The 15,948-nt window shown below is 51.0% G+C and overlaps 5 protein-coding genes across 5 annotated transcripts; 3 read left to right on the plus strand and 2 right to left on the minus strand.

Annotated features, from left to right (window-relative positions):
* Positions 1 to 1,086: 1,086 nt before the first annotated feature.
* On the plus strand, positions 1,087 to 2,447 carry LRP88_10986 (uncharacterized protein; the record flags this gene model as incomplete). The annotated part of the gene is made up of 5 exons (XM_083247431.1): positions 1,087 to 1,266; positions 1,320 to 1,424; positions 1,570 to 1,853; positions 2,002 to 2,069; positions 2,125 to 2,447. The coding sequence occupies 5 exons, from the start codon at positions 1,087 to 1,089 to the stop codon at positions 2,445 to 2,447; spliced, it is 960 nt and encodes a 319-aa protein (XP_083096579.1).
* A 1,622-nt stretch (positions 2,448 to 4,069) lies between these two features.
* On the plus strand, positions 4,070 to 5,284 carry LRP88_10987 (cytochrome P450; the record flags this gene model as incomplete). Its single annotated transcript, XM_083247432.1, has 3 exons — positions 4,070 to 4,202; positions 4,252 to 4,646; positions 4,697 to 5,284. The coding sequence occupies 3 exons, from the start codon at positions 4,070 to 4,072 to the stop codon at positions 5,282 to 5,284; spliced, it is 1,116 nt and encodes a 371-aa protein (XP_083096580.1).
* A 173-nt stretch (positions 5,285 to 5,457) lies between these two features.
* On the minus strand, positions 5,458 to 7,210 carry LRP88_10988 (uncharacterized protein; the record flags this gene model as incomplete). The annotated part of the gene is made up of 4 exons (XM_083247433.1): positions 5,458 to 6,063; positions 6,396 to 6,722; positions 6,775 to 6,986; positions 7,063 to 7,210. 4 exons carry the CDS (start codon positions 7,208 to 7,210, stop codon positions 5,458 to 5,460), a joined length of 1,293 nt encoding a protein of 430 aa, XP_083096581.1.
* A 3,566-nt stretch (positions 7,211 to 10,776) lies between these two features.
* Positions 10,777 to 12,279, plus strand: LRP88_10989 (uncharacterized protein; the record flags this gene model as incomplete). The annotated part of the gene is made up of 5 exons (XM_083247434.1): positions 10,777 to 10,810; positions 10,864 to 10,918; positions 10,972 to 11,167; positions 11,238 to 11,377; positions 11,433 to 12,279. 5 exons carry the CDS (start codon positions 10,777 to 10,779, stop codon positions 12,277 to 12,279), a joined length of 1,272 nt encoding a protein of 423 aa, XP_083096582.1.
* Positions 12,280 to 12,669: 390 nt separating this feature from the next.
* LRP88_10990 (peroxidase/catalase) lies at positions 12,670 to 15,278 on the minus strand (the record flags this gene model as incomplete). Its single annotated transcript, XM_083247435.1, has 6 exons — positions 12,670 to 13,921; positions 13,973 to 14,108; positions 14,160 to 14,591; positions 14,644 to 14,716; positions 14,767 to 14,921; positions 14,978 to 15,278. The coding sequence occupies 6 exons, from the start codon at positions 15,276 to 15,278 to the stop codon at positions 12,670 to 12,672; spliced, it is 2,349 nt and encodes a 782-aa protein (XP_083096583.1).
* Positions 15,279 to 15,948: the final 670 nt, after the last annotated feature.

The raw sequence follows: 15,948 nt of genomic DNA on the forward strand, positions 1-15,948 counted from the left end.
CAAGACTTGCCCAGTCTGAAAGAGACCTTGTTCTTTGTTGATCAGTTTCAGTTAGTCTGAATATCCTTCCGGATTTTGTGCCGGCAATGGCGGTATCCACTGTGTTGGGTCTGAATACTACTTTGTTGGAGCTATCAGTTGAACCACGTACGATGAGGTGGTGGCCAAGGAATTCTCAACCCTGGTCGATGCAACAGTGTTGGTAACCTGCGGTTCAAGCCTGCAAGCGTGGGCATGTCAGACCAAGACTTTGGGAGCCATTCAGAGGGATCCCTAAGTGTAGAGTTCCATCCGCTTGGACTAGTCAAGTCAAATCATACTATGAAAAGGGAAGTAGAATCGAGAGTGAGGACAAAGTGGGATCATCCAACATTTTTATTCTACAGACTCTCGCGCCGTTAGTGATGGGCCGGGACGATCCCGCCCGTTTTCGGAGGCTAGGGAACAAGGAGGATCCCATCCCCTGTCGATGTGGAAATCTCTTGTGGGGAGCCTGATTGCGGCTCCCAACGAGTCAACCCAATCTAGTACGTACGCGTCCTGGGGGACTTCATGAATCATGGGCACCCTTCCGATGTTTCCTTGCTGAATCGTTCTTGACAAGGGCGAGTTTCCTACGAGTAGGCCAAAGATGGCCCCTGTTGTGGCAAGACACTAGGTTGGACTTGGCAATGGCATTTCGCTTTGCTTCTTTTCCTACATGGATAAACATCCTACGCAAATGTCTGCAGGCTCTGTATCCACGGTCCCCAGTTCAGTCACAACCGTCTGCCTCCCCCTTGCATGGTTCATGGCACATCCGGGTCCCCGATGTCCCGGTTACGCCTATGAGCAGAATCGGGCATGTTGTGCGAGTTGGTTCTTCGTGCGTCAACCATGCGAGTGACCTGCTTGCTAGGAACGTGCAGAGAAACGATGCTTTGTCGGTACCGAGATCTGCGCCGTGGGAGTGGCTCAGTGGGGAACCGTTGCCCTCTTCCCTGCGTCTTTTGAAACCCTTCACGGCCATTTGACGCACTCTGCCGTCCTTTTCCTCTTTAGTATGGTCAGTCCTCTTTGGATTCAAACTCAAACCAAGTCATCACAATGTCGTCGACTGCTGTGGAAGAATGGCACGCAGTTGAGCCTCGAGGGCTCGCTGCGGCGATTCTGGGCGTGACCATCGCCTTTACGATTCTGTGCCTGTCCGTTGTTGGACTTCGAGTTTATCTACGCCTGTCGACGCGGAATTTTGGCCGTGAAGATTGGCTGATGTGTATTGGGACGGTAGGCCTCCCCCAAGGCAAGCAGCATGTTAGGAACCACTAACATCCAAACAGACAATCAACATGGTACACAACGGTATCGTGATATGGGGATGCTATACTGGAATAGGGACTCGTGACTCTAAGCTCAACACCCCCATCATGATGGAGGGCGCAAAGGTACGATAATATGTCCAAGGGCGGCTCCCATTTCAGAGCCAAGAGAATGGCTGAGAGCCCAGTTTCAACATGATAGCAGCATCAAATCCAATTCCGAATACCGATATACACCTGTTTAATGACCAGCTTTGCTAACTTCTCCCAGGCAATTGTCTTCTGGCAGATTTTCTACGTCACCGGCTCCGTCTTCATCAAGTCCTCCATCTGCGCCCAACTCATCCGCATCTCGACGCAGCGCCGCTACAAGATCATTCTGTACCTCCTCATTGCGGTGTCCATCATAACAACTTTGATAGCCATCCTCGCAGTTCTCATCCGGTGCAAACCAGTCGCGGCGTCGTGGAACCCTGCGCTGGGAACGTGTATCGACCAGAGCATCATCATTGCCCTAACATATGTCGTGTCTGCGGTCAACATTGCGACGGATTGGTCCGTGGCTATTATTCCCATTTTTATCTTGTGGAATATCCAGATGCGCAGGACGCTCAAGAGGATGATTGGTCTCGTTTTGGGTCTTGGTGTTTTGTAGCTCAACCTCCCCCTATCTGCCACGGAACTTACTGACAATACTCGCAAGGGCCTCGATTGCCACCATCATTCGAATGCCATATTCTTCCGCTTACTCAAATCCCAAAAACCTTCTATGTACGCTCTTCTTTCGAAATCGATTCTACGCCCCTGTCACTAATGCTACTCTCAGACAACGTGGGCAACATCATTCTCTGGACTGTCGTGGAATGTGGCCTAGGTATCATCGCCGGATCCATGCCCATGCTCCGAAAGCTGGTCAAGGGTCTCTCAAGAGACGAAAGCACCGGAAAGAGCGGCACGAACGACCTCAATCTTGTCACGATCGGTCGAGTCAAGGGGAAGCACCACCCGATCCACGATACCGATATCCAGATTACCGTCGTCGCAGGCGATGACCCCGAGACTGCAAGGGACGACGACAGTACGAAGAGAATGATCAGGGTGACGAAGATGGTGAACCAGACGACATCACAAGGATACCGGGAGATGTGATGGAGGGTTCAAAGGAACAAGCCATGTCCACTCTGACGTTTTGGGTGGATTTCAGTCTATCATTGGGGAATGGATATTACAGGCCAAAAGGGGCCACATTGGACTATTTCAATATGTCTAAAATTCTCGAGAGAGCTCTGCTAGTCATAGGTCATACAGCCGAGTTATCTCTCACCAAGGTCTAGGGTATGTAAAACACAGCGAAAAACAAGGAAAAGGGAAAATCACTGAAAAGGCACTTTTAGCAACAAAAATAAATAACTGTCTGTAATTTGAGCGTCTATATAATGCCATGTGTTCTTTTTCTCTCCTCTTAGAGAAAATTATCTGTTTCCTGCCAAGACTTGATCCAACTATGGTTTGATTCCCCACCTGCGAATCTTGCCCTTACAGCCATCGAGTTACGGCATGCGGAACTCTTCCACTTGAGGCGGAATTAGGTCCGGGGACCCCACAAAAGCAACTTCCCTTATCTCTTATCAGGGCTCCGAGTCACGTGTTTCACATATCCCTTCATAAAGCCGGAGTGTTTCCTCCGGGTGTCAGCATAACTGTCACGAACAACTGCATAAAACAGCATTACAGAGTGACATCGCGAGGAGTTAACACACTAACTAGCACAGCCCATGGATCTGTTCACTCTCATCATACAGTTCACAAAGTATCATCATTCTACATAATTACTGAGTTCCATATCAGTATCCAAGTGTACAAACTACTACTCCAACACATACCTAGTTCTGACGTCTAGGAAGAGACAAGCAGTCACCACACGCCAGTCGATTGGAAACCGCTGTTAAGTCACTATCACTGCCTTCTGCCTAAACACCAAGCTGCCTCCTCGTACAGGCCAGGCATGCATGTCAGCGCTTGCGAAGCCGAAGACCCGTCTGGCGGCCGACCGTGGTACCTCAAGCGGACCACTGTTGAGTAAATCATTTGTCAGCGCCAGCAAGTCTGTTTGCTACTTGGGTTAATCTAGTGATGTTCAAAATTGGCTCTTCCACCTGCGAAATTCGCCTGACGGAGGATAGAAGAGATGGGATTCTCTTCTCTCATGTCGCCGCCTTTGGGCGGTTCCGTAGGAGACATGTTTAATGCTCGCTATCTCCCAAAGGCACTGGTATGGACTGTTATCGTTGTTTTGGTGGGAGGCATCTTTCAGAAGATCATCAAGGCTGCCATTCGCCCTCGCTTTTCCAGATTGCGCCATCTTCCAGGACCTCAGGTAATGCCACCAGACAGATTTCTATGAAGCAGTCTCTAACCAACATATTTCGCAAAGAACAATCAGTTCCTAGTCGGCCAAGCACTCCGTCTCCTCCGTACCCCAGGCCCAAATGACCTCTTTCTCCAGTGGATGCGTCGCTGGCCCGAGGCACCTTTCATACGATGCCTGTCCTGGCTGAATTCGGAGATGCTCCTGGTAAACAACCTTGAAGCTTGTCGCGAGGTGTTACAGACGAATGCCTATTCTTTCGTGAAGCCTGCATTCTTTCACACTCTTGTGGGGGAATTTCTTGGTGTTGGACTTCTTTTTAGTGTGGGCGATGAGCACAAGCGTTTGAGGCGTATTGTTGCGGGTATGAAACCCCTCCACCTTGAAGGATACCTTGCTGACCATGCATCTACCTGTAGGGCCTCTTTCTCGGCCGAGTGTACGGAGGCTGATGCCAGTGTTTGTCGACGAATCCAACGCGCTGAATAGAGAGATTGCAGATACGATCAAAGAGCATGGCCAAGGGGGAATAGAGAGTGAGCTCCATTATGCATCGCCCAAAGATCGCGCCTGACCCTGTATTAGTTGAAACATTCTTCACTAGAGCATCTCTCAACATCATCGGAGTCTCGTTGCTCGGAAAAGAGCTCCGCAGCTTCAGGTCTCCTTCATCGCCTCTCACCTTCGAGCAATGCTATAGCAACATCCTCACACAGCCTATAGCCGGCCAACTGATAAGCTTCATTAATCCCTTTATTCCGCTGCGATGGCTTCCCGTCAAGGCAAACCTCGACTTTGTCCGTGCCAAGGCGGCCCTCAAGACCATGATGACGGAGCTGATCGAGCAGCGGACTGATGAAGTCTTGGCGGCGAGAGGTGGCCAGTCTAATATTGCGCTTTCCGACGATCTTTTGACCCGAATGATCGAGGCCAGTTTTGGCGAGGATAAAAGGCTTTCAAAGCAGGAGTTGATCGACATTGTCAGTATTTCCTGTTCCTCATAATTATACATGTGCTAACACCCACGTAGACCATGCAAGTCATCGCCGCTGGTCACGAAACAACTGCTAGTGCTCTAACCTGGATAACATACGCTCTCGCAACACACCAAGATGTTCAGAACCGTCTCCGAGAAGAGCTATCGGGGATCGAAGTGACCAATTCTGCGGCCAAGGCTATCGATGATCTACCCTACCTCAACAACGTGATCCGGGAGGCACTTCGGGTGTATTCCCCGACACTGATGGCTCCTTGGGAAGCCGGCGAAGACATGGCCATAGCCGGCGTCGAGATTCCCAAGGGAACAATGATTCAGACAGTTCCTGCCATGGTCCAGCTGAATCCCAGCATCTGGGGTGACGACGCCGAAGCCTTTGTCCCTGAGAGATGGGATACCTTGACCGGCGATGCCTCGAGTCCGTTTTCCATTGAAGTATTCTTAAATGGCCCACGCATGTGTCCTGGAAAGGCCTTGGCTCTACTTGAGATCAAGGTTCTGTTGGTGGCAATGATCAAGGAGTTTCAACTTGAGATGGTGGACAAGGAGATCGAAGTCAGGAATCCAAGTTTGACGTTGAAGCCCAAGGATGGATTGCATGTGCGAGTCCGTCGGGTATAAAATTCTTCACGGTTTTGGAAGATGATGGGAGGAATGCGTAGAAGCATATTGCAAGAAAGAGGCACTAGAACTTTCAACAATTACAATCTTTTCCTGCCCTCGCCTGCCGGCCTGCAGATTCTGGCCCGTGACATCCAACTGCAGCATCTCAAACCTCATTTTAATTCTTTCGTTCATTGCTTGCCATCGTTTTCAGACAGCTCATAGATAACCGGCGGATGTTCCAGTTCTGCCATCATTCTTGGACTCTCCATCTCGACCGGGTCAGCCTTGGGCGTGTCATCGAGTGACGGGCTATAGACTGGCTTGAGCGTAGTCGCTTCGTCCACTTCTGGGGACCCTGGAGACTGATCGGGTGCCTGATCCCCATCTGCTTCCGTGCCCTGCCCCTTCTTCACAGCGCGCCGTTTCATCAGGAACCAGACTAAACCGGCGATAAGAATGACGCCCATGGAGACACCAACTCCAATGCCTGCCTTGGCTCCAGTGCTCAGGCCTTTCGAACCCGAGGAGCCAGTGCTCTCTTGTGATCCTTTATTGTCCTCGGAGTTCTCGTTGGCCGAGTTAGTCGCGTTCACTGGCAGCATGGCCGGTTCCCAGTCCTTGAAGTTTTTCCTGTGCACTTGGACAATGCTGTCGTTGACCCAGTAGTATATCCATGTCTCGCCGTTGCCTTGGTCATTGGTGACAGCTAGGTCGGCACTTGAGCCATCAGCTTGAGGCCAAATGCTGTCGGTCTGGTTGGGAGCCAACTCCCATTCATCGTTCTTTTCGGTGACCTGATACAACTTCTTGTCGGTCCCGATATAGAAGATGCTTCGAGAACGAGAACTGTCGATAGACATGCCAAGGGACCTTATCTAGGGGCCCCAGGAAGGTAAGCTGAACTCTGGTTCGGCTTCTTCGTCGATTTGAATGGCTGACGGAGCCGTCTCATTCGTAGGCACAATAGACGATCCATAGAGTCCCTCTAAGGGTTGGGGAAACGTCGCTACTTCTTGTTAGCCATCCGTAATATGGATTCCTAACCAGAAGACGTACAAAGATGCCATTCATCCGCATTTGAAAACCGAGAGACCTCGATGTTGCTCTGCCCTTGTGGAAATGCCACTGAAATATTCTTGCCATCATGAGCAGATGCCAAAGCCATTCCGGCCAACTGATCCTGTGAGAATACCCCATCATCCACCCATGCCGTCGTTTTCGGCATGCACCGGAGCATCATGACGTCTCCGTCCTTGTTGTGATAGAAGAGGCGATATCCTTCCTCGCCTCCTAGCAGTTGCACGGAGAGCCCAGTCTCGTTGTTGACAGACTTTACTTCGGCAGTTTCTGATATGGCCCAATTGTCGATGTAGGTGAGCTTCCCGGTCGTCATGTTACATTCGCAGTACGCGTTGACGATGACGGACTCGTCGGTTTGGTAGAAAATGAATGCCTTTCATGTCAGTCAGGGTAAGATACAAGTCCAAGAAGCAACTGACAGTAACTTTTTGCCCGTCCCACCATCCTGCTGCTGCCAACGCTGTGCCCTTTCGCGGTTTCAACCCGACTTTGAGAACGTTGAGCTTGTCGATAGGAAAGATGGGAGTTTTCTCGCTGTTGCAGTTGCTGTAGTGGAGCCCCCCCGTCTTTGGGTCCTGGGCGCCGACTTGGACGCCTTTAGCGGTGCTATAGGCATACAAACTGGCGGTGCTAGTTGCTCGGATCCAGATCGTTAGCCATAAGAGAAACATTGTGACAAGTTGGGATTGAAACATGATGAAGTGATGGGCGACCTGAAGTGTATAGAACGATGCGAATTGCAGAGCCTGGTCGGGGGATGGGGAAGGATTTGAGGAGGTATAGGATGTCCGGGTATCCCGACTCAGTCCAGAGCAGAGCCGCCTGGAAGTATCGAGGCTCGTGAGGTGTAGCTGTCGCCATGGCGGCTGAAAGGTAGCTGCGTCGAGATCACATTTGGCGGCGAGCTGAGGAGTTAAACAAGCCAGGCTTTGGTTCACCATTGGCTCAGGCAAGCCACGAGAGCCTTGGCCCTGCAAACATGAGGTTTAAACATTTCTAATAGCCGAGCTATTCTGAAGTCCTGAATTTCTGCAAGGAGAATTTTGACGGAGGTTTGTTAGGAACACTTCGATCACTGAGGCAAGGGGTATCCGAAAACTTGACGAATATGGGTTCACGATTTTCGTATTTGTCTGTGTTTTAGATTATCTCCTGGCAAGTGGAAGCGTATATTGAGCTTACCGTTACGTACAGCAATCGAGCCGTATAGGGCTCACTGCTTGACGCCTCGTCGTTCTAGAACTGGATGTGTTGAAGCCATTCCTCCCAAACAGTCGACTTGCATCGTCTTATGAAGAGATTTGGGTAACCGAGGATATTGGACTATCTCATCTCACCCCCTTCAACGTTGTCGAAGCCTGACGCTTGGATACCATTACCTAGCCTTTCGACAGTCGACTTTCCTCTTCTGAAGCTCACCAAAGAACCGCATGTCGGCAGTTCTCATCCCCCTGCTCTCCATCGCGGAGACTAAACCCAAGATGCTCCAGTTCCATCTGACAAGCCTTGATCAACCCTCAGGCCCAGCTGAGGTGAGACGCCAAAACCAAGGCCTCGCTCTCACTGGTCCACGAATACGGGCGGGGGCGACCATTTCCATTCCGGCTAGACGACATGCACCCTTGACTCCAATCTACCAATCGATAGCCTCAATTTGACGAGTTTGCAGGTGGAGTCGGATGATGTTTGATTGAGAGGCGTCGGGCCTTGACTCGAGAGACAAATCATGAAATTATTCAGCCTTATTCATTTGTTGAATTGGTTGATCATCGAGTCAAAGAGGAAAAGTTAAGCGAAGATGGAAACCTTGATACACCACAGCCATTATCTTGGAGGTCAGATCGGCATTGAGTGATCTTACAGCCTTGGCCGTCTGTGACAACTCACTGCCACTGCCTCGACTGCAAAGCTTGTTGAGATTCTGGGGCCCGGACTTAACCAAAGTCCCTCCGAGACCCCATATCAGGTACCCAGCCTCTGGTATACATCGATTCCGCTCCGGTATTGGCTGTCCAGTGGTAAGATGATCGCCCGAATAGTTGAATCTGGACATCTACAGTCTTCACTTCGAAGCTGAAGCAGGATAATCCTGGAAGAATCTTACGATGGACTTAAGCCTCTGTGAATCAAGCCTCGGTTCGGAGGCTGCTTGGTGTGAGGAAAATCCCAACGGACAGCTCGTCTCTTGGCCTCGGCTATCGTTCCCTGGGCAAGCGACCCTATGGCTGCTCTGGCATGCTGGTATCTTTCACGACTCGTCCCTGGCTCTATCAATTGCTCGATATCCAAAGAGACTCCTCTCGCGTACAGTGGTGAATATCTAGCTTCTCCCGACTAAGACGAACTCCTGTTTCTAAAAATTTCTCTCATATGCGTAGAATTGGGCATAATAAGAATACTGACTAGGTCCAATCAGTCCGTTCTGGTAACCTACATCCCCCGTTGCCGACGCCGGGAGGATCACATCGTGGTGGTCTTGAGAAGGATCATGAAGAATTTTACCACGGAGGGGCCGATATGAACATTTCTAGTCGGTAAGAGCAGTAACTTCTTGGACTTTGCAAGTAGAATCGTTCATTTCTTGAAGCCATTTCTCTTCAGCCAAAAGAAATGTAAGCCTGGAGTGGCTGATGGGAACTTGAACCCCAGGATCATACGCGACTAAGCAAACCACTTGTCCTCAGCAAGAGTAGAGTCGGCCGCCCTTGGTGGATCATCACCACGGGAGATATATGTCTATCAAATCATGTGCGCCATGTTGAGCGTCATTTGTTTCTGGGCCACCATAGGCGCCCTCACTGACATCTGCGAAGAATTCCATCATTGAGAAAGTCAGACGGGAGAGCTGCAGAAAACATTCTGCTGCCATGCCCTAGGCCATGTGGATTTGGTGACATTGGGGTCCAAAACATGGGGCGGTGTTGGGCCTGGGCAATCTTGCTGGCACTGCCACAGTTTTCATCACGTTCCGTATTGACAAAGAGGGTAACTGTAGAAAACTTGCTGAAGAATGGTTAACTGGGTGCCTTTCGCGATGAAGAAATCTGTATCTGCTTGTGCTTGAAGGCACTTTTAGCTTAGAAACCAGGCATGGATTGGAGAGTGTAGTCGAGCCCTGACATCGCGAGATGCCTCTCCAGGAGTAGGGAACAGTGCAGCAACCAATGAACAGTGGAGACGTGAGATTTTCTGGCTCTCGAGACTCATCTTGGGTAAGCTCATTCCCTTGGAAATGAGCGATTTTGAGTTGCATCCTTCCTCTTTTGGCTCCTCGTCGTCTATTCTACTCTATTCGTAAACTCCGCAATGGCCAAGCGGAGTTTGAGAACAGACGAATGCTGGGCACGCTACTGCAGAGTAGTATTCGCTCCACTGAGCCGAGCCTCAGGATAAGGCTGGACTGACAGGCCCTTTTGCACCAGAAGGGACAATAATAGAAGCTTTTCACCAGTAACGTGGAAGGTGGAAGCCGAGGGAGCATGGATGCTCAGCCCTACCAGGGGGCCCCCTTGTCGTTTCGCCACAGGCTACCACCCATCTAATATTAGTACTACGGGGTAGTGTGGTTACACGCTTTCTTGGCCCTTAACGTTGATAATCTTACTTATTATTAAGGAATGTCATCGCTCGATCTGTATTTTCGCCGCCGAGTCTCCTATTCCGCATAACATTCGTATCCGACAGCCAATGCTCGTTACCGTTTGCCTTCACTCCAAGACACCCCGACCCTTCGGCAGTGTGGGCTAGACCATCCAAGTGAAGTTGGTGAACCGTCGGCAAATCGCCAGCAAGGTACGAACCTCTATGCGTGTTTCCTAGGCGAAAATTCTCATCAGCCCAGTTCTATAGCTAAGAAACCCAGCATCAAATCTCCCAATGCCCGGATTCAGCATGATCCCCAACATGGCGTTCATCGATGATCAAAGTCAACTGCCCATTCGGAAGCGCGAACGGATTAGCGCGCCCAAAAGCCGTGGAGGATGTGTACTAGTGAGTGCCCTCGGTGTTGGCTGGAGGAAGATCAGCTGTTATGCGAACTATCTGTCAAAACCCCCTTGACTAACCCCTTGAAGTGCAAAAGAGGCCACATCAAATGTGATGAAGCAAAGCCGAAGTGCTCTCGATGCATCAAGTCAAATCTCAACTGCGAGTACAAAAAGCCTGAAAAGAAGAGCAAAGGATGCAGACTAGAGCGCGTTTCCCAGCGAATTATTCTTCCCAAGGGGGCAACGGAGGAACCAAGCACGCTCATCATATGCCCACGCTCGCCCAATTCTGGCTTCCATGATGATTTTGCAGTTGAAAAGGGTTCGGTCTGGACGTCTAGACACCTAGAGGGTCAGATGAGGCCCTGGGAGAGGATGATACCCCGTCAAGCATCTCCTCTTACTCGGGTTCTTGAATCTTCCGATTGCCTGGCTATCGATATGCCTTTAAAGTCCAAGGAACTATTTCATTACTGTAAGGCACTCTTTGTATATGATGAGCTGAATGTGCTAACTATTTATGTGCAGTCTATGTAGCAGATCAACAATCGGGAGTTCCGCACAAGGATCAACGAAGAGACTGGTCCGTCGTGACATTATCCTCTGTCTAACGATACTTGTTACTAACAAGACTAGCCTCTCGTTCGTCACCAACAACCCACACGCCTTTCGTAGCGCTCTCATTATTGCTAGCCTTCACTTTGTGTGGAATAAAGGAGACTTGCAACAGTTTAAATCCACCTTCCTGGTCCACAAGGTCCACGCTATTCGCATGGTGAACGAATGGATGGCTAGCAAGGATTCGTCACTGTTCACCTCAACTGTTCGACAGGTGGCCACGTTGTGCTTTGCAGAGGTGAGCTACTCCATCTCGCTTCTGTTTATAACACTGACATGGTAAGCTCTGTTTTGCCGACGTCGTCAGCGCTGAGACACATCTCATTGGAATCATGAGTCTTTTAGACCACAAAAAGCAGCTCAGCAGGCCTTTGACCGAGGAGGACCTCATAGAGCAGGAGCTTGCTGATCGGTATTTCGTTTTGTAAGTTTCAACCCGAGCACCATCCTTGGGCCTCACCAGCTAACCATCACCTTAGCACATACACCTGTTTCGTGGGCTTCAAAAGCAGACTGATCGAATACTTACGTCGCGTTGATCCTACCGGAAACGTGTACAACATCACGCCTAACGAGGCCATGGCCCTCACGTCGTCGTTCCTACAGTCAGAGGCTCCGACTGGTGCTCTTGCAATCAAGCTCGCTGCGCTTCGTCTTTTACCCAGTTTCTTCAACCCGATGCCTGCCGGTGTCAAAATGGCCGATATTGACGGTTATTACACTATTCTTGCGATGCGCGAGCTGACGGCTGAACTTGATGGGGCTCGAATCAAGCAGCGGAATCGACTCAACGACTCTACTGCAGTCTTTGAGGCCATTTGGTCCAATGGGGTGGCTTCAAAGCTGCTTGCGCAATATGTATTCTCCCATACGCGTTCCATGTCGGGAAAACTCCCACCCAGTAATGGACGCCAGAGATTCAGGACGACATGGTGTGGTATTCAAGTAGCCGCAAATATGTATCTTCATCACGTTGTCAGAATGACAGAGCCTGGCTTTCTGGAGCAGAGAGCTCATCACTATATGATGTACCTCTTCCGACGAGAGCTCAGCCAACTCAGTGCTCGACTAGAAGAGCCGGATTCAAATATCAACCGGGACTTTTTGTTCTGGCACTACTTTCTTGGGGCGATTCATATGTACAAGAATGACAAAGAGTCTCCTACTGCTGAGTTCTTCTACCAGGGTATATGCGACTGGAGCAAGGCGAGCGGTGTTACTAAGTGGGCAGACGCGTGGGCTGCGCTGAGGGGAGTGAGTTGGCCGGCAGAGTATCCTGATGAGTTGGCTGGTCGGAGTGTCTGGGAAAGAGCACGATATAGGTGAATAGGCACTGAAGAGAAGTGTATAATTCTAATTATTTTCGTGTGGATCTTATCATTCTGGCCACACATATCAAGAGGGCAAAGGTGAGACGCAAAGAACATAGTGTTCAATTGAATGCGTTGAGCTGTTCCCCCTGGCATTTGAATAAGACTACTTGTCTATAAGTGACATGAGCTTTAGTTCCATGGGGGCAGAGAGCGGTAATAACAGCAGCAAGCGACGGAACTTCAGTTCAGCAACGTCATTGGAGCCCGACACAGCCAACACGATGAGAAGGCGAATCATTCGACTTAGCAGAGCAAAAGATTTACGAAAGGGTTGTCCCAAAATATATATAAGAAGTAAATATGCTATGCACAAAACAAAAAAAAAACGGCTCTAGTCTACACTCTAGTTCTTGGCCTTGACATCAAAGCGGTCCAAGTTCATGACCTTGTCCCAAGCGGCAACGAAGTCCTTGACAAACTTCTCCTTGGCATCCGCGCTGCCATAAACCTCGGAAATGGCCCGAAGCTCAGCGTGCGATCCAAAGACAAGATCAGCACGAGTGGCAGTCCACTTCTTGGCCTTGGTCTTGCGGTCGGTGCCGGTCCAGAGCTCACCCTGGGAATCCTGCTTGGTCCAAGTAGTGGCGGCGTCGAGGAGGTTGACAAAGAAGTCGTTGGTGAGCTGGCCCTTCTTGGTGGTGAGGATACCCTTCGAGGAGCCGTCAAAGTTGGCGTTGAGGGCACGGAGACCACCGACGAGGACGGTCAGCTCGGGAGGAGTCAGGGTGAGGAGGGCGGCCTTGTCGACGAGGAGCTCCTCAGTGCGGGCGCGGGCGGTTCCATGGCCGTAGTTGCGGAATCCGTCAGCAACAGGCTCGAGGAAACCGAAAGATCGGACATCGGTCTGTTCCTGGGTGGCGTCGACACGACCAGGGGTGAAAGAGACCTTGATATCCTTGAAGCCAGCATCGTGAGCAGCCTTCTCAACAGCAGCAACACCACCAAGGACAATCAGGTCAGCCAGAGAAACCTGCTTCGTCTTGGATCCAGAGTTGAACTTCTTTTGGATGGCCTTGAGGGCGCTAAGAACCTGCTCGAGCTGCTCGGGGTTGTTGCTGGCCCAGCTGCGCTGAGGCTTCAGGGCAATGCGAGCACCGTTGGCACCACCACGCTTATCGGAGTTACGGAAAGTTGAAGCAGCATTCCAGGCGGTAGAAACAAGCTTAGAAACACCAAGACCCTTGGCAGCAAGGAGCTCAGCCTTGAGAGTGGCAATATCATCATCACCGATGACATCACCCTTGCGCTCAGGAAGAGGATCCTGCCAAGTAAACTTCTCCTTAGGAACCTCAGGACCCTGGTAGCGAGAAACGGGGCCAAGATCACGGTGGAGAAGCTTGAACCAGGCACGACCAAAGGCCTTGCGGAGCTCCTCGGGGTTCTTCTGCCAGCGCTTGCAGATCTTGAGGTACTCGGGGTCATGGATGAGAGCGAGATCGCTAGTCAGCATGGTAGCGCGGCGGAACTTGGTCTTGTCGAAGGGGTCAGGGTAGTCGACTGTGCCGTTGACAGCTTCCCATTGATGGGCGCCGGCAGGGCTCTCGACGAGGGTCCAGTTGTTGGTGAGAAGACTGGTGAGGAAGCCGTTGCTCCACCTGATTTGAGTCAGTAATTAGAAATTCCTGTTGAAGTTTTATCAAGCTCACTTAGTAGGGGTCTTGGTCCAGATGACTTCAAGTCCACTAGTCATCTGGTTGGGGCCGTTACCCTCACCAACCTTGTTGTGCCATCCCAGGCCCATCTCTCCAAGGTCAGCAGCCTCGGGCTCGGGGCCAATGTTGGCTATCCACGTCAGAATTCAGCCAATCTAACATAGAACTGGGACAAACTCACAACCAGGAACAGCGCCGTGGGTCTTGCCAAAGGTGTGGCCACCAACAATGAGAGCAACAGTCTCCTCATCATTCATACCCATACGGTCAAAGTTGACACGAATATCCAAAGCAGAATCAGCAGGATTAGAGTTAGCATCAGGTCCCTCGGGGTTCACGTAAATTAGGCCCAGAGAGACAGCCCCCAGGGGCTTCTCGAGCTTGTCAGCACGGTCGACGACGTCCTTGCTTCCGTTGTAGCGGACGTCGTTGCCCTTGGGGACAAAGGTAGTCTCGGCACCCCAGTAGACGGATTCGTCAGATTGCCAGGTGTCGGCACGGCCAGCGCCAAAGCCAATGGGCTCAAAGTCCATGGACTCAAGGGCGACATTGCCAGCGAGCAGGATGAGATCAGCCCAAGAGATCTTGTTGCCATACTTTTGCTTGATGGGCCCTGGAGATTGATGAGTATAATATTACTTGAATGAATAGCTTCAGGGACTCACAGAGCAGGCGGCGGGCCTTGTCAAGGTTCTGGTTATCGGGCCAGCTGTTGAGAGGGGCAAATCGCTGTTGACCCTACAAATTCGTTAGTAAATAGCCACATTGACTCACGGTCATAAACTCACCATGCCACCACCGCCACGGCCATCGATGGCGCGGTAGGTACCAGCGCTGTGCCAAGCCATACGGATAAACAGACCTCCATAGTGGCCAAAGTCAGCGGGCCACCAATCCTGTGAATCAGTGACGAGGTTGTGCAGATCCTTCTTCAGAGCCTCATCTATCCCATGTCAGCATAGTCTCGGCGGTTTCAGATACACAAGGTCTGCAACTCACAGTCAAGCGTCTTGAATGCCTCCACATAGTCAAACTCCTCGCCCAATGGGTTAATCTGAGGCGAGAACTGACGCAGCACATCGAGCCTCAACTGGCAGGGCCAAAAGTCACGGCTTCGAGTACCAGCACCGGCAGCATTACCAGCGACACGGCATCGTCCAAAGTCTTCGGCAATCTCCCTTGGAGGGAACAGGTCAGAACCAGAGTCGGTGGCCCTCTTGGCAAAGGGACAGCCGTCACCAGCCACAAGAGGCAGGACGCCCGAGGCTAGCAACAGCCAAGATGAAGAGATGCCGTGCATGATGAGATAGATTCAGGTGAGATTAGACACGAGCGACGGTGAAACCCAAAGAGCCTACTGAGAGCTTGAACGAGAAAAAAGAGGGGATATATGGCTTCATTTGTAGCAGCCAGACTCGCAACGTGATTGCCCAGATCGGCAGGGGGGCTCGGTCAACTTGCACAGCGCCAAGTCGGCAGTGCTGATGTGTCGGTTGGATTTGAAATGACCTCTCTGTGACTGACTGCACATTTTTGCGAGGGGACACTTCCAGAGGTCCGACTGGCCAGGCTAGGCGCATACAACCACACGTATCACCTCGGCCAAGAAGGTTCCTCAGCACTAACGTCACTATTTCTGGGGACGTCGGGCATGGTGATAGGCGGCTGGGCATACTGGATGCAGTTGCTTCGCCGCGTGGGGAACGGGCCCTGTGACGAGGCCGGTTGGCGGGGATCGTCACGTCACTTACCATGTTCTATCCAACTGCCGACCAGGATGACGAGTCCAGACGATGCTATTCGCCCGGACGCTGCAAGGGGCAGGCCCTCAAAGCAGAAGGTGGCAGCTTAATCTCAACCTCGATTTTGTCTCAAAGAAACCTTAATGGAATCGTTCAACTTTGAGTTTGGATGACAAATTCATCCCTCAGAGAGCAGTGAGGCATTAGGTTATCCCACGGCAGGGATAC

This window comes from Fusarium phalaenopsidis, assembly GCF_050370095.1.
Source record: "Fusarium phalaenopsidis strain FUZ10S chromosome Unknown contig_32306, whole genome shotgun sequence".
NCBI classification, from domain to species: Eukaryota; Fungi; Ascomycota; class Sordariomycetes; order Hypocreales; family Nectriaceae; genus Fusarium; species Fusarium phalaenopsidis.